General features: G+C 42.5%; 1 protein-coding gene across 4 annotated transcripts in view; it reads left to right on the top strand.

The window, feature by feature from the left end:
* Window positions 1-22,354, top strand: part of LOC146361011 (vang-like protein 1) — a 66,841-nt gene that overhangs the window by 41,650 nt on the left and 2,837 nt on the right. For 2 of the 4 annotated variants that reach the window (XM_084920825.1, XM_084920828.1), the window contains 5 exons: window positions 9,124-9,555; window positions 10,042-10,217; window positions 17,733-17,893; window positions 21,748-21,895; window positions 21,988-22,222. In XM_084920825.1, the coding sequence (XP_084776951.1) occupies window positions 9,124-9,555; window positions 10,042-10,217; window positions 17,733-17,893; window positions 21,748-21,895; window positions 21,988-22,222 (1,152 nt within the window). Of the gene's footprint in view, window positions 1-825; window positions 2,131-9,123; window positions 9,556-10,041; window positions 10,218-17,732; window positions 17,894-21,747; window positions 21,896-21,987; window positions 22,223-22,354 lie in introns of those variants that run through there. The other 2 variants (XM_084920827.1, XM_084920826.1) reach the window with 2 other exon arrangements.

Below are 22,354 nucleotides of genomic sequence, written 5' to 3' on the forward strand. Positions count from 1 at the left end.
GCCAGCGCAACAAATTCTGGATCCTTTGCTTTTAGTTAGCAGTTAGCATTAGCAGCACATCCTGCGTCCGATGTGAAAGGACTTTTATGCTGCGCACTGTGACTCACAGCAATGGTCCCGGGTCAGCCCTGACTTTGTGTTAAACTAATCCTAAAGTAATAATGGTATTTCTAACCACTGATATAGCACAACTTTATCCTTTCAACAGCTGCTGAAAGTTAGGGGACCTAGCTGCTATCTGATATTTATATAGAGATCCTCCAGCTTCAAACTGTATTACCCTTCAAGGACCTGCAGTTCAAAAAAGCGCCCCTCCGACAGCCAAACCCATCTGTTCTCTGATTGGATTGTTACATTTGTGATTGACATGACATTGACCAATCAGATGAAAGGAAGAAAAATAGGGTCAAAATTCGTACTTGTAACTTGCAGGGGTTTTTTTGGGCTAAGTCCACACACAAATCTTTTACGCACACACAAATCTTTTTTACACATACAAATCTTTTTTACACACACACAAATTCTTTTTACACATACAAATCTTTTTTACGCACACACAAATCTTTTTTTACCCATACAAATCTTTTTTACAAGTACAAAATATTTATGACCACATTTTGAGCCCATACACTTCTCCTCTAAACTTGGGTGTCTTAGCATGGAGGTCTATAGAGTATCACTCACTTTTAGAGCGAGCCTCAAGTGGCCTTTTGAGGAACTGCAGTTTGTGACATTTTTTGCGCAAGAGAGCCAAAGTAAAAAGCAGCTGAAGACATTTTTATACAAACAGGCTTTTAATTAATTTTAACTTGTATGTCTGATCTTATTGTAAAGCACTTTATGATTTTTATCTGTGATATGTGCTATATAAATAAATTTTATTTACTTACTTACAAAGTACAGCACAAGCGTCATTCTGAGAGACACACACGTCATTCTTTAGTCATTAGCTTTATCTTTAAATTTCATATATACTGTATATATATTCTATTTAATAGCTCAGAGGCAGCTAAGTGTAACTGTATTCAGAGTTACTGAAGCAGGAGACAGCGTTGTCGGTATTTTCAGCTGTGTATTAATACACATGTGTTGCCCTGGTGAATATTCGCATTTGCACAACAGAGAAGAGGAATAAGATGAGTCTGATTTTTTAGGACATACAAAACACTTGTTATTAAGAGTTGTTCATCTTTTTATTTGTGCATTCAAAAATATTTAGAATCTAACCCAACCTTTATTTTTAAGACATGCCATCAGTCGGTTGGATAAACTCGTTTTGTTTTACTTTGCGCACATGCACTCTCTCACACATTGACACACATGCCAGTGGCAGCTCGGTGACACCACAGTGCTCACTGGGTCAGAAGCAATAGACGGAGAGTGGTGCTGAGGCAAGAGATGAGCAGAGAATGAGGATGATGAGAGAGGACGCCTTGAGGGGAAGAGGGAGGAAGGAGTGGGAGAAACATATCTTTGGGTGGATGGCATTGGCATCTAATTGTTGCTATTTGTTTGCCATCATCAGTAGGCTCAGATATTTGTTTATTGTGCTCGTCTACTCCTCTTTCTGCTCCTCTCTTCCCTTCTTTCTCTACCCATCAATCCCTTTTATCCCCCCTCCATCCCTGCTGCTGTCAAGACAGCCCAAGCAAATGGCTCCTCTCTCCCCCACTTCCCAGCTTCTCTTCCTCTCTCCTGCTCCTCGCGGTCCCTCACTCTCTGTCTTCCTCAATAAAGCCCCTTACATTATGTGGCAAGTGAGCACACAGTCCCATACAATACCTCCTGAGGCACCATGGGAGAGATTTCTATATAAAGACGGATAAAGCGAAGGGCTGGGCTGCAGATCGGGCGAGAGTCAGGGAGGTCACATACACACAATAGCAGTCTGAGATGGATGAGGGGAAGAAAGAGCAGTAACTGAGTAACGGGACAAGGTTAGGTTCGGTAGGCGAGGATTTCAAGATGCAGACACCAGCAGTGTTGGAGGCAGGGGATGTATTGCAGGTGCTGGAGGTTTGTGAGGCTCCGGAGGAAATTAAAGAAGTTATTGTCACCACATTAGAAGAAGGTTCTAATACTAACTCGACTCCAGTGACCAGCTGTGGAGCAGGAACTAAACCAAGCCAGGTAAGGCTGACAGGTCTCTCCGCGACTCAGCTCTGTTGTTTTTAGCAAGCTGTGTTTGCTTTTCATGCTCAGCGTGGCTTTATTTCCTAATGCAATCATTTGCATGAGTCCAGACACACGTCCAGTCAGGTGGAACGTGTGCTTCACGGTATAGCAGGCATGTATTTGGTGTGTTGGTCTGCTGTAACATTGAACACAGCTGCACCACAGTATGCTTGTAAATGCAGCTGATGTGGAAAGAACACTAAAACATTTGTACAGTCTAATGGCCATTGAGCAGTAGCACGCTTGGCATTTATTTTGACTTTCTATAATCTTTGCTTTCACTGCGCAGTTCTATGTGCCACCAAGTAGGGAATGAATTTTTTTGGTCAATAGCAAAACCAAAGCAGAAAGAGTGCAGCTCTGCTAGGTTTCCTCCTCAGGCAGCAGAAATGGTGGATGCTGGAACAACCACAGCAACTGTTTGAAGTCTACCTGACAGAAAATATAGCTCTGCTAGTGGAGGAGACAAAGAAGAAGAAGAGGGATCAAAGTGAGAAAAAACCAAAGTAAAAACGAGCTGACTCGATGAATCTGAGACTTGAGACTGTTCAAGAGGTTCATTCATTTGGCACTTTTTCCAACTAGAGAAATACGTGGCAAAGCCTGACTAGTTATTTTTCCTATTATAGGAAATTCCTATCTCAGTTTTTCACTGGTAGCATAAGGAAAGCTTAGTTACCTCTTCATGTCAGGTATGACAAACACATGTAGGCATTTCAGAGCAGTTCTAGCATTCATTTGGACTCGTGTTTCTGATATCTGTTTCTGGTCTTCACCAACTTTTTATCTGACAAATCCTTCATTGTGTTTATCAGCTAACGGCTAGCTTTATCTGGTTGTTTGGTGCTATGTGGAGTAGGATGGAGGGGTAAATGTACAGCAGGTATTTAGATCTTTTTTGTTGAAAACAGTTGCCATTGTTAACCTTGGTCATGCAGACGAGCAGGTGAAAGTAGCTATTAAAAGCCTTATTTTTGGCTGGCATGTACTTGAATCTTGATCTGAAGCTAAATGACTGACGCTGTGGCTTTTGAGGTGGGGATAGGACTCTATGAATCATGTTTCTGCATCCACTCTACAACTACCCCCTCATGATTACCTGACATTGTGTATAACCCTGTTAATTATACAGCAGTTTGGCTCTTTTTCATGTGCCACTCAGCTGTCAGTCTCCTGTTGTCTAACACTCCCTCCTCTATCCCGCGAATTAGTCAAAGAAACTTTTTTAAGTGCTTTGCATCCTTGTCCAGACAAGTTGTTGGCAGCCGCACACGCTGTCCGCACTTTAAACAAAGGAGGTTTTAAATTGCTGTGAAGAGCTCTTTGGGGCAGCTTGATGCTATATTTTACACACACACATACAGACACACACACCTTGCCTCCCAGGAGTAAGTAGAGTGCACTTGTTCCTGCCCTGAGTGAGGGGCTTTGTTTGCTGCCCACTTAGAGCTGAACAGAAAACAGGCTTTTAGTGAACATTTGATTTACTGTGAGAAACAATAGCTGTTATTTATACTCTGGTGGACCTAGAAGGCAGAAAATACTCAAGTGAAAGCTTTGTAAAAGTGTCCTGGCTGACACGGCATGCACTATATATATAAATATATATATACACCTGTGTCAAACACACATGGAGCTTTCTGAGTCTGTTTTGCTCTGTTATCACTCTAATCATTTCTTAACTACTCCACTACTTGCAGCAGAAAAAGGGAAGGCAGCTCAGGGTTTAGGTTATTAGTGAGCTGGCAGGCTGAGTTGAAAGCTTATGGCAGTTATTTCACTTGTAAAGAATTTCTGCAGGTGCAAAATGTGTTGGTTTCTCCCACTTATACAGCAGAAATGGGTTGATGTCTCACCCAGGGCCACTACTTTGGCAAAAACAGCTGGAACTGTCACACAGTTTCACATCAAAAGCACCCCAGAGGCCTTTTGAGCAAAGCAGTTCAGTAATGCAATACGATGCATCCAAACAAGGGCTCGTGTGCAGCTCAGATCAGCCTCTCTGGATGTGTTTAAAGCTCAGCAGATACGGTATCGTGTTGCAACACTTAGTTTGCTGCCTCACCAATAAATTTCTCTTTTCAAAGAAATGCTTTCAATGTAAAAACTACACCTGCTGCACCTGCCGTGCTTTCCATAGTGTCTCTACTCAGCTGATTGTTATGTCTCACTACATTGTTTGCTGGGTGAAAGATTTGTGCTTTGTTGGAGGTTGCTGAAGTACCTCTGTTTTTGATACTGAGTTATCATTAGATCTCATTCTGGGGGTTTGTCTCATTGTCGTGACAGAGAGAATGTAAACGTGTAACGTCTCTGTCACAATTTTGTTAGTGATTTTTTTGATTTTTTCAGTACCAAATTCAAAGGTTCTTGGCTGACGAAGGGCAGATTGCTGACTTTGGGTTAGGAATGAGTTGCTGCCTGAAGTTGATGAGTTAAAGTATCAGGGTTAAGCCGGGGAAGAGTGAAGTGGGAGATTAATTGCAGTGCACTGTTCTGATTAGTTGTGGTAATTAGAGCTGAGCATGAAGAACAAGACGTCTACTTTCTGATCTTAACCTATCACCGTGAGCTGTGTTCTGTGACAAAAAAAACCAAGACACACTGAAAAGAATCAGTTTCTGTGCCGGCCTATAAAAACTTCAGTTTCCTGCTGGAATAGTTGGAGGTGGTGACTGGGAAGAGTGTGGTCTGGACACTTCAGCTTAACTCCCAGATCCTGATGAGTGGCACAGTAGACGTTGGATGAATGGAGCAAGGGCAGTGGTCACACATAAACAAAAAAAAAATAACACCTAGTTTTGATTGGCTGGAAATAAAAAAATCTTCTCTTTTTCTAGAGTATTTTAAAATCTCTCAATCAGGGTTCAAAATTCTACCATGTGCTTCTTATCATTAAGTTAAAGGTTGTTTCATTTTGGCTGCACAGTTGAGAAACTGTTACTGGCAGTTCAGGAATGTGTGGTTATATTTGTAAAGTTGCAGCCTGGAGTTATTCCCGTGCGGACACGTCATTTCAGATGTTTTCGTCATTGTTTGTCACCCAGTCTGCATCCAACAAATCACTGCAGATGTAGGACAAGAGCAGACCTGACAAGTGTTCAGCTGCCATGTGTGTATGTAGTCACGAATGGAAGATGTGTTGGTCTCTCCGTCTGGCCCTTGAACTGGCCTGGCTTTGCCTGCCCCTCTGGATCAGTCCCTTTCCTCGTTTAATTGGCTTTCCTATTGTTGAACATTCCTGTCATGCTCCTGCCCTTTTCTTCCTGCGTCTTTGTTCCCTTTCTCTTCTCACTTTTCCTCTCTGTTTCACCTATTTTCATATGATGAATGGGTCTGGGCCTCCTGCAAGGCTGCCGGTACTGAACCAGATCAGCCTGTGGTGATTGGTTAATCCCATGATGAAATGTGGGTCACTGATGTCTATTTTTAGTCACGCTGGCAGAGGGAAAGCCCAGGTATGGTAATAGGCATCCAGCAAAAATCCAGCTCCAAACTTTAGGAGCAGTGAGCCGACTGAGGGGAATGTCGGCAGGTTTGCTTTATTTTAAGTTTTGCTGATTTAACAGTTCAATGATTTTTGTCTATGAGACCAAGAAAAAAAGTGGAAACACGTCAGTGGACATCTGTTTTTCCTTTTCTGTTTTGGGGGTATGTGATGATAGAGTTCTTGATGGAGTAATTTATGCGGTGTGAGATTCAGGTGCTTGAGGCAAGGGCACCGAGCGATGAGTGTACAACAGCCATGAGGCTTGAGAAGCTGTGATTCATGTTTCCCCCTGGGTGTTGTCGAAGTACGCTGTGGTTAGAGAGGCACTCTTCCTTACAGCTAATGCCTATCGATTCACTTCCTCACAAACACGCACACGGCATGCTTGGCTTGACTTAGAGAGCGAGCAGACAAGAATCAGATGCTCTGTACTCGGCTCAGCATGGGTCAGCGGGTCAGTGGTTGTAGGTTTTCTCATTCAGACACTGGAACATTTCAAAATTAAAGCTGCCCTCACTTATCTTCTGTGCTGCTGTACATCTGTCTTAATCTGAGCAGCAGCAGTTTAACATTGGCTGTAATAGTAGACTAAGCAGGGGAAGTTCATATAGCACATTTTTTCCATACTTTAGGGGAAAAACTGATGACGTGTGATGTAAAGCCCCTGTCCAGTTACACCGGTTGTCAGTCTCTGCTGATATCTGCCAGTGCAAAGACAAAATAATGACTTTAGCTAACTTTAGATCTCAGCTGGAGATAATTGCTTCATGTGAATTAAAGACCTGTTGCATAAGTCTCCGTGGAGAAGCTGAGGGCTCTCCAGTCCATCTCTTTCATTATTAATGAAGTGGTTGCAACTGTTCCACAAACAATCTGCACTCCTGTTGAGTAGACTAAAGCCTGTTTTATTAACGGTTGTGCATTTGCTTTGTGCTTTGCTTTAGTCTGTTAATCTCCTTTAACTCTTAGGTTTAATCAGCTAAATTGATGTACAGAGTTCATCTGTGTCTGCTATAGTAAACAGTCGTTCCAGTAGTAGTATTCTGCGGTTTCTGGGGAATAACTGAAATTCAGTGGAGAAAAAGGACTTTTTCCACTTTGTTAGATATAAAAATACATCCACTGCCAGGCTACACATGTTCGTAAGTCTTACATTTAGTTGCTTATCATATTCAGTTCAATTTATTTATACAGCGCCAAATCGCAACAACAGTCGCCTCAAGATACTTTATATTGTAAGGTAGACCCTACAATAATACATACAGAGAAAAACCCAACAATCATGTAACCCCCTATGAGCAAGCACTTTGGTGACAGTGGGAAGGAAAAACTCCCTTTTAACAGGAAGAAACCTCCAGCAGAACCAGGCTCAGTGAGGGGCGGGGCCATCTGCTGCGACCGGTTGGGGTGAGAGAAGGAAGACAGGATAAAGACCTGCTGTGGAAGAGAGCCAGAGATTAATAACAAGTATGATTCAGTGCAGAGAGGTCTGTTAACACATAGTGAGTGAGAAAGGTGACTGAAGAAGAAATACTCAATGCATCATGGGAATGCATCATATGAGTCCGTTTTTATGATTGTAGCGGGTCAAACGTCAGACCATCTTGAGACTGCTTTCAGTGTTGAACCTCTTCAGAGAGAGACCAGTAAAAACAGGTGCCTGGGTTGTCCCCTGTGAGTGTTGGTGCTACTAAAAATATACCTCATGCATCATTTTTAAAGCTTTGTTGATGCTGTGGGGTTGTTTTTCAGGAGTTGGGCTTGCCCCTTTAGTTCCAATGAAAGGACCTCTTAATGCATCAGCATACCAAGACATTTTGGACAATTTCATGCTTTCATGCTCCCAACTCTGTTCCAACGTGCACAAAACAAGGTCCATTAAGACGTGGATTAAGAATGGGATGTCGCTCATGTTACTATGCATGTGAAGGCAAATGAACAAATACCTTTTGCTAGAATACAAATCAAGCTTGTTTGGTGATATTAAGGTAGTTCTAGACCAGCCTGATCCTATGATAATGCTGCCCTTGTTGTTTAAAGCGCTATATAAGAACCAGTCCATTTTCCCATTTGTCTGAAAGGTCCTGATAAAACCTTTTTACCTTTTTCTCTCATCATCTTGGCTTGTAGTGGAATTCTCGTATTAAAACTTGAGTATGCAGATTGCAGTTTTCACCCTGAGGCCAGTGGGATACTTTCTGTTCCCGTGCAGCATCATCATCCTTTCAACCTCCTCAGTGGAATTGTTCATAATGTGTCTCTCCCATCTCTACAAGTCTCAGGCACATGTTATGGATATGAACCCGAAATATGCATTATATTGCACATTAGGTGCAGCATTTCTGGCCGATTGGTGGGTAAATCTGTTACTGAATTTACTTATAGCTGATGGCAGTTCATCATCTACCCTTTTTTTGCTTTTAGAGGCGGAACTCAGCGGCTCGCATGGTCATGTTAGAGGCCTGTTATGACTACAGCGTAAAGAGTTCTTATCTTTGTTATTCTAGCAGCTCTGCTCTGACACCGCTAACCATCATTATCTGCGGATGCAGTCCAGCCCAGACGTCAGCGTGTAGCCCAGTTGGCAGCTTGTGCTGTTAGCTTTTTCCACTTCCCATTTTTAGTCCCTTCTTTCTCACGTGCTTGGAAAGAGTCTCTCTTTCCTTTCAGCTGATGCTTCAGTCAAAGGTGAAAAACCATTTTAGAATGCAGTAACAGGTGATATCCATCTACAAGTGTATGTTAAGCTAAAGAGAAGTGGCTCAAACAGAGGGGAAAACCATCCATCTGTCAATCCATCCTTTTTTTCCTTAACTAAATGATGTGAATAGGGATGGCTTCAGAAGGCAAGTACCATCCAATGTTTACTAGAAATGGAATGCATCTTATTGACCGCTCACTGCAAGACACCCTTTAACCATTTTCCAACATCCACGGCCAGCTTACAATCAGTCTTTGGACTGTGGGAAGAATCTGGAGGGCAAGGTTGTTTTTTTTAATGACCTTTGACAATTGTATTTTAAATTGTTCTTCTGCTGCAACAAATGTGTGTTTAGAGTTTCAGGCCAGAAACTGTAGTAATAGATTCAGAGTGTGTGATGTACAGAAGTTGTAAAAGATCTTTCCATCAAATGATGAATAATATTGTCCTATAATATCCTGTGCTGTTCACATGATGGTGATTCTGGAGCGTATAAAAGTTTGTTTTTATTACACTATTATATTGTTACGGTGATTATTTCCAATAAAATGGCGTGTCTGTCTGTCAGAAGCCCCTCAGGGGTTCCTGCTCCTGCGAGCGATGAACTGAAATAGGACACTGGAATGTCCTTTATAACAGCTGACGGGATTGAATTTGTGGTCCACCGAAGATCAAGATGTGATTGATGATGAAATAAGGGAACTGAGATGGACCAGTTGTCTGAAATCCTCTTTTGGTTTCCTCCCTATTTTCACAGGATGACAACTGGGGTGAGACCACCACAGCCATCACGGGCACCTCGGAGCACAGCCTCTCTCAGGAGGACATCGTTCGCATCACAAAGGATCTGGAGGACAGTGTGGGGCTCGACTGCCGCCGTTACTTCACCCGGACCCTGGCAATAATCTTAGGCCTGCTGGTGTTTCTCACGCCACTGGCCTTTCTGGTGCTACCCCATATCCTCTGGCCAGACAAGCTGCAGAGCTGCGGGACGGCCTGCGAGGGCCTCTTCATCTCTGTGGCCTTCAAACTGCTCATACTGCTGCTGGCTGTCTGGGCGCTCTTCTTCAGGCCAGCACGGGCAGGACTCCCAAGGGTCTATGTATTCCGGGCACTACTTGCTGTACTGGTTCTGCTCTTTGTGATCTCCTATTGGCTCTTCTATGGAGTCAGGATACTCGACTCACAGGTGAGCTAAGAGAGGGGAAAACTGTACGTGTGAATGAAAATTCATTGAGTACTACACACACATACGCACAGAAACAAAGGTTTCAGTAGCATGAGTACTGCAGTCACATTCATTTTTAATGCCATCAGAAGCTCAACAAAGCCACAAACAGCTAAAACACAGATATTTGATTTCCCAGTGCTGTGTGTTTACTCTGTGAGCCATAATTTAAAATCCTTGTAAGTCCCTGATTGAGAATCCCTGTAGGAATACACACTTTCAAAGGACGGCGTTTCAGCCGTCCTTTGAAACGCTGCTAAATATTTATATGCTCTACATCTAGTCTCACATGTGTTTATGCCTGGAAGACTATTTTAGGCATAATCTGTGCTTGGAACTGTGTTGGGACATATTTACTATGCAGTTATTTTATTAGATTTGTGTTTACTTTACATATTTTGAGTAAATTGGTCACAAACGATTCCCAAAAATCCTAACTGTTGATAGGACGAGAACTACCAGGGTATCGTGCAGTACGCCGTGTCGCTTGTGGACGCTCTCCTCTTCATCCACTACCTGGCCATCGTCCTGCTGGAACTGCGGCAGCTTCAGCCGTGCTACTCTGTGTGCGTCACACGCTCCACAGATGGCGAGACAAGGCACTACAACCTGGGACAGCTCAGGTAAGGAGCACAGAGTGACTCCATTAAATGTAGACATTCTCTTCTTTTAGCATCGTCTTTCAATAAATTTGTGTTTTTCATGGCGTTAGTCCAAGGGTAAAGCATTAACAGTATGAGCAAGAGGGAGTGTTTGAGGTAGGTTTTTGAGGGAGTTCTTTCCAATAAAATGCACACATTGACATATTTGGGAGCCAGGCTTGCCTCTAGTGGCCATCAGGGGAACTGCAGTTTTGCCGTTCCATTTGCCTTTTGGTTTCATTTTTCTGGCCTACTTGTTCTCAGAGGGTTAAAATGAGATGTGACACTCTTTGCTATCGTAGCTTCCATGTCAATCGGACTGGAAAGAAAAGCATATTTACATCCAAATGTGGCTCAGCGAGCTTTCAAATAGTTTGCTGTTGCTGATTCAATTCAATTCAATTCAATTCAATTTTATTTATATAGCGCCAAATCACAACAAAAGTCGCCTCAAGGCGACTCAAACTGATGAGAACTAAAAAGTCAACAACTTTGTAAGACTTAGTGACACTGTGTTAGCAACCAGGAGAGAGAGGAAGAGATCAAGGGGAGATGAATTTAGGGAAAACAAAAGACGTCCGTGTGGGCGAGATGAAGGCAGAGGAAAGGACAGAAACTGGGGCACCTCAAGTTAGAGAGGTGGGAAAATAAGAGGCTAATAGCTGCTTACTTGCACAGAGATGGGAGTAAGAAATTCATGTAGGAAAGTCAAGAAAGAGAAGAAGATGAATATTAAGGAGTCATTAACACATAGATAGTAGAAATGATTATTATAAGGTAGAGCTGAAGAAAATGTAGAATGTATAAAAAAGGCACAAAGACAAAGTGCCTGATGTGGAGAGAAAACCATGCCAGAAGGAAAGAAAGGAGAGGGTGGGGAAGACTTCAGAGAGGAAACTCCTCAGAAAAGAGCTGCAGACAAAGGGTGGAGTACATAGGAAAGACCCGGGAGACTGGAACAAGGACAAATCTAAGGAGAATAGAGAACAAGGAACTAATAGTTAATGGAAAGGTTGTGTTGACGAATTGTAAAATGTGGTAAAGAAAGAAAGAAGGTGTGTGTGTGTAGGTATGTGTGTGTGTGTGTGTGTGTAGGTGTGCGTGTGTGTGTGTGTGTGTGTGCGTAGGTGTGCGTGTGTGTGTGTGCGCGTGTGTGTGTGTAGGTGTGCGTGTGTGTGTGTGCGTGTGTGTGTGTGTGTGTGTGTGTGTAGGAAGGAACCGACAAGACCAACCTTTTTATGACTTTATCGTCTCTGAGTAAAAACAGGAAGAGACCATTTTCAGCCAAACCCAGCAGCTCCCCCGTTGCTCTCTGCTATCAATACACAGCCCTTAGTCTGACATACCTTTTGCTTTTGGGTATCTAATAAAACCTGACGGATTTATGGATGGAGCTTTTTTATGACCGGATAGGTGAAACACTATCTGTATACCGTATCTGCACTTATATTTTAAGGTTTATGTCTTCCTGCATTTTTGCCCATGGACTTCTATTTGCATATCCAGCCTCAAAATATTTAAAGATGTTTTTATTCATCAGCCAAAATGCACACTGAGACAGAAATAACTGCAGCAAGTCCATACATGAACGTGCAGTCAGTCTTGCATTAGCATTTTCAATTATGTTTATCTGGTTAACTCGCCGATTGCCACTAAATAACATCTGATCATATTCATGCAGGCGTCCAGTGCACCCGTTATAATTGTTAATCTGCTGTTTTATTTTACCCATTTACGCCTCTTGTCAACTCCACCACCAAAACTACTTCATGTCTTTTATTTTGGAATTACTGATTTTGCTCAGATTTAATATTATTATATAGGGCTGTTCGATATAACGATATATATCGGATGACGATATAAAAACGTCTATCGTTTGTTTCGTGGTGTCGCAAAATAAACTGTTTACGGCAATATTTTTTCACCGTTTTGATGGTCACTGTAGTGGCTATATAAATTTCTTAAAGTTCTCTCTTTCTCTTATATTTTATATAACCACACTACTGACGGACAAGCGCCTGTTTTTATGCGTTGTGGTTAGCAACAACGACGGTAACAGCATCGCGTGTCCGCTTGTTTATGTTCCACATAAACCTTTCACAATAAAGCTGAAGATCCTGTTGAGACTTTTCAAAATAAACTGAATCACGTGAAAGAGCAGATTATTTACGGATGAGAATTAAAAAAGAGCCGCCAGGTGCTAAAAAATAAACCTCAAACGTTAGAAAAGGCTTTTCGCCGCAGCACGCCGTGTAATAAATGCACACAAAGAAAACGGCGGCCGTTACAACTTATGTCTAAAAATTTATAGTTTCATGCATCGGTTAAAACACTCGACTCCAGCTACATGACGCGCAGCTGGAAACACTTCCCGCAAGTCGAGCTGCCCGAGATTCACAGAATTTACAGAAAGTGTTACATTTTTGTGATTTATATCGTTATCGGGACGATAGAATTCTTATATCGGGATATGAGATTTTGGTCATATCGCACAGCCCTATTACTATAAGTGTTTAAGGGGTTATTTGTCCCAGGCGTTCATTGGCACCATTTTGGAGCATTGGTGCCATTGTTGACTAACAAATTGAAGAACTTTGCACTGAAACACTCCATCCACACATCTTCTACCATTTATCCAGATGTGGGTCGTAGGCACAGCAGTCTAAGTAGAAATGCCTAGGACCCCCTTTCCCCAGCCACCTCTTCCAGCCCTTCTGGGGGGACACCAAGGCATTTCCAGGCCAGCCGAAAGACACAATCTCCAGCATGCCCTGAGTCTGCCCTGAGGCCTCCATCCAGTTGGACATATCCAAATTGCCTCACTCAGGAGGCATCCTAATCAGATGCCCACACTACCTTAGCTGGCTCATGTTGATGTGGAGGAGTAGCAGCTCTACTCTGAGCTGCACCCAAGTGACCTATCTCCTCACCCTATTTCTAAGGGAGCGCCGCCGTGTTTAAAAAGGGTCAGTGGCCAGATGAGGCTACACTAAAACTGAAAACTTTGATACAGCATCCACATCACTGTCTGTCAAACATGGAGTAGCAAAGGGTGGCTACTTTCAGGAATCTACAATATAAGACATATTTAGAGTTATTTATTAATTTTGCTACATAATTCCATATATCTTGCTTCATATATTTGATGTCTTCAGTATGTATCTACATTGTAGAAAGTAGTAAAAGTAAAGAAAAACCATTAAATGAGAAGGTGTGTCCAAACTTTTGACTGGTAGTGTATGTTCCCCCACACTGTGTTTCTAACGTTAACCGTGTACCGTGTACATTAACCTCATGTTTTACCTGAATTGAGAAAGGATGTATAATGTAAATAGAATTGGTCCTAGCACAAAATCCTTTTTTTGTTTGGAAAAGCAGGATGGAAATTTTTAAACTATGTTTTTTGAACATTTCTGGCTCTTTTCAGACTTCTTTTTAAAAGTAATCAGTAAGCTAAAATGTGGGAAAAAAGGAATAAAATTGCTAAGCATCAGCAGGAACAGGTCAGACAAGTTAAAGCGTTTATTGGTCTGAGCGGTGTGTTTGCCGGTTGCCTTGGGGGTGTCGTCCTTTGTAAGCTGTGCCATTCATCCCTGCACGGCCGGCAGCAGGCCCAGCCTCGCTCTGTTGTCCGTCTGTGACTGTAAACACACAGCTAATTAGTGCTCCCTACAGACTGCAGCGCGGCATCTGGTCAGCCTGACGTGCACAGCCATACACAAACGGAGGCACGCCTGTGTGTGTGTGCATGGATAATTGCACCATATACATGCAAATGACAGATTTGTGCACACATTGCCTCAAACACGAGCAGCGTATCATACAGAGAATCCCAGACACACTAGTGGGTGTTATGTTTTCCCAGCCAACCTCTCGTGTATGTTCTCTATTAACAGGCGGTGGCTGGTGCTGCTCACATTCCTGCTTTTCTGGCATCCATCCTCAGCCTTATCATAATGAGGACCCTATCCTGGGCCCTCGGGCCCCGATGGCTTGTTTCTGTCTGCCTTTGATGCCAATCTGAGGGCCAGAGGAGTTTTTTTTTTTTTTTTTTTTTTGCTTCGTTGTTTGACCGGACGAGTCAAATACAGAGTACATTCCTTACCAAGTTGTTAAGAGAGGAGTGGTTTAAACACATTCACAGTTGGGGGGACTTCCCACTTTACTTCCCTAACCGAGCATTCCTATGCATCAGAACAGTGATCAATCACCTCGCTCTCAGAGGATCTGGTTTATGATTGAACTGCAAAGTTTTAAGAGAAGGTTCTTTATTTCCTTCTCTGAGTTTGCATTCTCCTTGCTCTGTGGGCCCAGTTGAGCTCCTCAGTTTGAATTGCTTTGTGTCATGTTTGCTCTGCTTAATAATTGAATGAACTTGGGAAGAGGCAGGGACTGACTCACTATTTACGTAAGTTACAGCTAAACAATGGTGCTGCCTAGTGTGAGTGTTTAATGCAGCACAGGGCTGTCTGGGTGTTATCACACTTTCTGCTGCCTCTTTGGCGAAAATGAGCGCCGACTCCACTCGTGCTAAAATAATCAACACCCTGTGATTTATTTGTTTTTCTGCAGCTGGAGATCCTATTAGAGATTATCTGCTAAAATCTTCAGAGTTTCTCTAAATGCGTATGTACACTTTCTTTTTGAAATATCAGTAAACAGTGTGTGACCCTAATACCTGATTGTATAACTAGATAAAGAATTTTGTGTTAATTTGCTGTGTTTCTGGTCTTGAGGGCTTTTAGGCAACTCTCTGCTTCTTAGGGTCAGAAACATTCAAACAGAAATCAAGAACAAAGTGCTATCTCACTTCCAAGTTATTGAAGTGGATACAACAGGGTGCTAATCTCTGAGAATGATCACAGAGTCAATATTGATGCCATTATTTCTCGGTGATCTGGCAAATAAGTCCATCCATCTCATTCCCTAACTACCCTGCTGCTATCCGACAGTGCTGATCACTGCAACGCCGTGCCGCCGGGCAAAGAAATCATCAGACTGAAACTGCATGAATCCTATGCTAAATTTAGAGAATTAAGCTTGTTTGATTAGGAAATTGGCAAGACCACGCTTGTTTATTTTAAAGATCCTCCTTGTTCAAGCATGTTGTACAACCTTTAGCTGTCATCTTAGCTCACTTAAACTTGTTTTGTTTTTCAAAGTCTCAATGAGATTAGTGGTAATGAAGGCAGCCCAAATAAAAAAGTCCAGAAAAAACACTGTCTCGAGATCTGTATCTTCACCGTGTTAGAGGACATAGTGTGAATGTGGTGTTTAGAGTCTTCTTCACTTTTCTCCAGTGTGTAACAAATCCTATAGATCGACATGAGGAGACATCCTCTGTCATTGAAAAGTATTTCTTAGAACTCTGCCTGCCTCTGGTGACATGTGACTGTCATCAGATGGCAGAGCGGTAACAACGAATGACTTTTTAATGCTGCCTGGGTGATTTCCAGCTCTCTGTAATACGTCACATGACGCATTATTTAATGTAAGGTTTGCTTTAGAAGCAGGAATGTTAAAGGTCAGAAAAAGGATATAAGAGCTTTCGTCAGTGAGTCTGTATTCATTTTGCCATCCTCCTTTGGGATAATAGGAAGCGCATGCTGCAGACTAGCACGTGTTGTTGTTTGTGTTTATTAAGTTAGAAGAATGACACAGGACGGCTCACACAATGAATGAAAAGAGTCCAGTGTTGAGCTGTAAAGTCTTGTTATGTGTTAGTTAACAGCAGCATCTGCTGTCCTCCTTTCAGCCAAATGCAGGGTGTGAAACTGAGCTCATGATGTTGCTACAGAGTTGGTACAGTTGTTGAGACTAACTGTGAGTTAAAAGATATCATACGTAACATTTAGACTAATTAACATCTATGACAGAGTTATACTCACAATCATTCACACTCTTGTTGATACCTACACCAAAATCACTCGTTAACCTAGTGAGCATGTCTTTGGACCGAAAAGCCCCGCAGGCACAGAGAGACATGCTAACTGTAAAACTATTGATGTGAAGCTATAATGTTTTGATATAAAACTGCAAACCTTTTCCAATCAGCGATCACATTTTTGAACCGTGACACGAGAGTCGGTATTTATAGTCAGCTGATATTAGCATGACTGCTGTAAAGTATTGGTAACGCAAGTAAGGCCGTAGTGTCGCTGCTTGAGTAAGTGTGTCGTTTTGGCGTGATTTACCTTTTTATTTGAAAGAGGAACCACAGAGGAACTATATTATTATCAAGCCAGTGATTTATGACCTTTATCGTGTGAAAATACTTTACCTGTGTACAGCTGATTTTATAGTGTTGAGTTACAAAAGACAAGACCTGGCATGCTTAGTGATCCATGGTATAAAGTATCAGGGTCTGGGTTATACACTTTGAGCTCACTTTGAGTCTCTGGCTTCTCTTTCATGCTCGTGGCTCCTTCTGTCATCTTTGCGCCTCTTGTAACCTCAAACATCACTTCCTTTTCTTGGTTGGCTCTTAAACACCTGTAAGGTTAACCTTCACCCTGCAGCTCGTAGTGGCCCCCCGTCTGATGTTTGTGAACATGCAGTTATCACCTGCTGCTGCTCACCATGTATATGCTACATAAAGAAGACGTAAACGATTATATAAAGGTATAAATGTGAATAGCACTCCATGTCTCTTCTAGCTCTAGCTCTCCTTTTTTCCACCTCATGATTTGTCTTTTCCTCCAGGCTATAAATCACCCTGCCTTTTCAAATCTTACGTTTGCCAGGACGAACAGTGAAAATAAATTGCATTAATGAGACATCGAGGAGAAGCAGAAACCCGATTTTCTGTCACAGTCTTCAGCTCTGACTAATGCATTAATGTAGTTCCAGAGGATTGTGGGTCATCCGGTGATGAAGATCTGTAAATGTTTTTGTCACTGGTTCTATTCTCTGTGTTTTTATCCTCACTTAAATCTCGTCAAGCACAGCAGATCTACCTCTACACTATGCATTATCTTCTAGACGTGCTGATATTCTGTTCTCCAAGGTGGTTTTTTTGTGTGTCTTTAAGAATAATTTCCACTTAGTCATTAAGTATTACTGTCAGATCTTTTCATTTCAGTTGCTGCACTGTTCCACCTTTGTTCCATATCACTTCCGTCCCCTCGCTCTGTCTCTCTCTCTCCCTGTTTTATGTTGATGGTACTGTTATTCTGAAGAAATACTAGAAGGGTTTTTCTTCACTCGCAGAAAGTTTTCAAAGAAAGCCAGAAATGTCTGTTGGCTAGTGCTTCCTCCTGCTTTTTGCCTTCTGCCTTTTCGCTGTGCGTTTGTATTCAGCAGGAAGGCTTGTAGAATTACTACGGCTATTTTCTAGTCTTTGGTGTTACAAGTGAAAAACGTCCCGTGGCTAATGTTCCTCACGTCCTGCTCTCAGACCTGAAGCTCTCATGCTGGCCCAAAGCTACCTGAATTCCAAACTCAAACATTTCCTATGGCTTAAACTTCCCTTTGATTTTCCCATTTCTTCCTCTCCAGTATTCAGCGGGCAGCTCTGGCCATCATAGAGCACTACTACTGTGACTTTCCGGTTCATAACCCAGCGCTGCTTTCCGCCTCCAAGTCCCGTGCTGCCAAGCACCTGGCTGGCCTCAAGGTGTACAATGTGGATGGTGAGTTCCCAGCAGCCCCTGCTGAGGGTGAGTGGGATGCTTCATGTCTTCAGTGATTTTGGTTGTTCTTTGTGCTCTGGGGTGGTGGAGTCTCAGAGGTCTGCTTTTCCTTCCTTATACTGATCTGTTTGGGCAAACTGTGTGTTTTACTTATTACAACTATCTGTTCAACAAACTGATTATTGTTCAGTCTTTAAAATGCTCACAGACACTGAATATTTCCCTGTTTTCAGACTGACCCACAGCTCAGATCTCTTTTATCCTGTCTTCCTTCTCTCACCCCAACTAGTCGCAGCAGATGGCCCCGCCCCTCCCTGAGCCTGGTTCTGCTGGAGGTTTCTTCCTGTTAAAAGGGAGTTTTTCCTTCTCACTGTCGCCAAAGTGCTTACTCATCGGGGGTCATATGATTGTTGGGTTTTTCTCTGTATGTGTTATTTTAGGATCTACCTTACAATATAAAGCGCCTTGAGGCAACTGATGTTGTGATTTGGCGCTGTATAAATAAAACTGACAAAAAAAATTGAATTGAATTGAAATCTATAGATTTAAATAGGATTTTGACATTTAAGAATCAGTGACATTCGGTAAATGAGTGATTAGACATCAAAACTCTTTCTCAATTCTTGTTAGTTTAAATGATGTGAATTAGTTATTTCATATTCAGATTTGTAGTTTGGCCACTGACCCTTTTTAAACAACATGTATTTGATATTTGAATTGCCATAATGCCTTTAAACTCCAAGGATTCATATTCACACGTTGCCTTTTTTTGGGTCCAACATTTAAACGCAACATTTTTAGCTAAAAAAGACAAAGTCTCCAAATCTTCTCATTTGAAAACTTTAACAGCAAGTTTGTCTAATGTTTTGCTTAAAAAGAATCAGCCTCAACTGTGATCTAGTCTTCAGGGTCATGTTGATTGTCTGGTCACAATTTCCCATATGAGATATGACTTGTTTTGTTTAATGACAGAGCAGCAAGAGTCAGACTGAGAAAACCAGCAAATGTCCAACGATTGGCAACATTGTTCCAGTTAATTAGGCTTATTCGCTTAAATGGTTCTGGTCTGTTTATGACAATTAAACTAAATATAGCTGTCTCTAATTATATTTAATATAATATCTGCCAATATTTTGCCCTCATTTCAATGTAATGTGACCACTTAACTGGCAGAATAAATACATCTTTAACACCATTACACAGAGGCCACATTGTTTTTGAGTTAACTGTTAGAAACTGCGTTTTCGTGTAGCAGTCGTTCGCTCAAAATGACATTTCAAGTCTCTGCAGGTCGAATCTCCTTAGCTGTGCTGGAATGTGCTAAAACATATAACTGCCTGGAAGGAAGAAAATTGATCTGCAGTCTTGGCATAATTAGAAAATTGACCAGCGTAGTATAAAGCACAGGTGATTTGTAGCTGATGTGTTACAACATGCAAAAAAAAGTGTAGCTATCTATATCGCCCCGGGCGCACCTTCCGGCGTGTCTGGAGCAGGTGGAGTGTTTTAAACTTGCTCATCTCTCTGTGTTTTTCCTTACACTGACGCTAACCCGTTAAGACATCTTTAAAGCTAAACTGAAAGCCTACCTGTTGGACAGTAAGTAAATGCAACGCTGCCACCAATAAAAGTACCCTCACAGCCTGCTGGTGCTCGCTTTAAACAAAGCTATTCCTTCAATGTACTTGAAATGAAAAGTCCCCACCTCCCCCACCCCACTTCCACCCACTCCACTTCCACCCACTCCTATTCTCTCTTTGCATGCCACAGGTTGATGAAAAAGTTCAGCGTTGTCCTTACAACAGCTGGCAGAATGCAACACAAACCCTCGATTAAATTATTGCAGTCCCTTAAGTGTACTCAAGCTTCACTTAAGTGCACTAACTCGACTCCCACCTCTCGGTTTGGTGTTTTATTTTCCTGCCATTTATTTCCCTCCTTTCTTCCTCCTCCTCTCAAATGTTAGTGGGAGGCGTTGACGGAGATGGCTGATAAATCAATAGCTATTACAACACCAGTATTCTCATTTCTCTCGCGAGCCTCATCCTCCTTCATTTTCCTCCCGCAGCAGCTGCTCGGGGACCTCTCCGTCGCTCTCATCGCTCTCTTGTCTTGAGCTTTTACTTCCTACTTCTTGCTTTCTGTGGCCACACTGCTACTGTAATAAATAATTTTGACTCAGGGACAGACGATAATCATTTCTTAATGAAAAACTGGTGAAGCTCTGAGCGCAAAACAGCCGTAATACTCGATTAGACTGCGTCCAAATGGCTTCGGGTGAGCTTTGTGATTCCTGGAACAACATTTTAACTGTGTTGTTTAGTCAGCTCAAGTTTCTGTGACTGAACTACCAAATCAAAGAAGTGGAGTGAAATACAGTCACCCCTGTTACAGGTATTTCCTGTTGCAGTCATGAGTAATGGTGCCACTCTTTCAGACAGCATTAAAAGTCTGATCTGCGTTTTGGATCATCGTCCCACTTTCTTGTCTGATTGTATGACACATTCCTGAATCTGTGGAATATTCTCATTTCTGTACATGCAATGCTTCCTAATATCCATCGCCCCAGCGCTGGATATTATCTCCCCATTTCTTAACAGTTGGCGACAGTTCTGCTTCATCTACATGCAGCCTAACATTGCTCAGACTTTAAAGAAAAGCTCTTTTTAAGCACGGCTGTTAACAAGATTAGTATCATTTTCACTTGAAAAGTCCACACAGCATTTCATTTGTCCACAGGTACCTAAGCAGTTACACACAATGACACTGTGTGAATAGTACAGGTGGGACTCACCCCACATGAGATTTATGATACAACTACAATCTGTTAATATTATTTCATTGATGTAGCTTTAAACTGTGAACTGGCTGTAAACAGGATGTACGATCATGTGGTGTGGCCTTATGACTTCACAGTGTCGGAGAATTCCCAAGTTTTTTTTGTAAATTTGTGGCTTTAATCTCACAAATTCCTTCTCCTAAACTATGAACCCCACTGCTCGGCTCGGTTTGTATTTGTTTTTGTTTTTTTACAGTATCAGTGCCCCTGAGAAACCATCATACTCCAGATTATTATTGTTCACACCAATGAATTTTCACATTTGAGAGATACAGTCTTGAACTATTGAAGACCCTCTAGACTACTTTTACTTCCACTCGACTTCTAACCGACACGTGTTTCTATTGTAAGTGTGTCTCGTAGAGTTATTTGAAATCTTCCGTACAGAAAGCGCCACATGGCAAATTCCAAGTGCACCTTCCTTCCCCTGACATTTAGTGTAACGTTTCCCACCCGTAAACCTCATGTCAGTGCAGTGATACCAGGAGCAGAGTTGGGAGGGGGGGTCCATGAATTATTCTGTTCATGCTCGATCCCTGCCCCGCATTAATAATTCACCAGCGCTGCCATCTTTTAACCTGCATTAACATCAGGCGGGGTTCATCAGCCGCCTCCGATTTCTAATTCTAAAAATGTAAACTTTTGAAGTTGCCCGAGACCCTCATTTAATTGCACTCCCCGTACCTCCTGAAGGCAGAGTAATGGAAGTGTTTGCATATCAATGGGGCCCGTACATGGGGGAAGGAATGTGTTTTGGATTTTCCACTGATGACATCGCTTGGAACAATAAAAAATTCAGACTTTGTGCGTCTCTTCTTGTCAGCTTTTGGGGTTTTAAGCGTTGCAGGTGATAAAAGGAAATGGACTGAGGTTTATGTGCATTAATAATCTCCCCCCTTCACTCTAACAGCAGCTTGTTCTCTCACATTGCACTCTGTGTCATCACCAAAGATTTCTTTCTTCCTTCACCGGGCTCTACCACCTGTGAACACTCTCATATATGCTTTTAACCCTTCCCGTCAATCTGATTTTGCCGCGGCAGGTCCCGGAAACAACGCAGCAGCGGGAATCGCCCATTCTCAGTCCAGAGCGATGATCGCAGCTGCCGCCCGCCGTAGAGACACCAGCCACAACGAGCTGTACTACGAAGAGGCCGAGCACGAGAGGCGCGTCCGCAAACGCAGAGCACGGTGAGTCGGTCAGATCAAAACGCGTTTCAAGCAGTAAAACACAAAAGCCTGCTGTTATTGAAACTGCTGTTGTTTGCTGTTTCCCCTCCCAGGCTGGTGGTGGCAGTAGAGGAAGCGTTTACACACATCAAGCGCATGCAGGAGGAAGAGCAGAAAAAAGCACCTGGGGACGTTATGGACCCTCGAGAAGCAGCACAAGCCATCTTCCCATCCATGGCTCGGGCCCTGCAGAAGTACCTGAGGACCACCAAGCAACAGCACTGCCACAGCATGGAGAGCATCCAGCAACACCTGGCCTTCTGCATCACCAACAACATGACGCCCAAGGTCAGTCCTGTGACCTCTACACACGGCATTCGGCCTTTCTTTGGGGGTCATTTCAGTGAATTATATTTATATAGTGTCAAATAAGGTAAAGAACCTACAAGGAAAACAGGGAGAAAAACCCCAACAATCATA

This window comes from Perissodus microlepis, chromosome 23 (assembly GCF_051167445.1).
Source record: "Perissodus microlepis isolate ML-2025 ecotype Zambia chromosome 23, ASM5116744v1, whole genome shotgun sequence".
In the NCBI taxonomy this organism is placed as follows: domain Eukaryota; kingdom Metazoa; phylum Chordata; class Actinopteri; order Cichliformes; family Cichlidae; genus Perissodus; species Perissodus microlepis.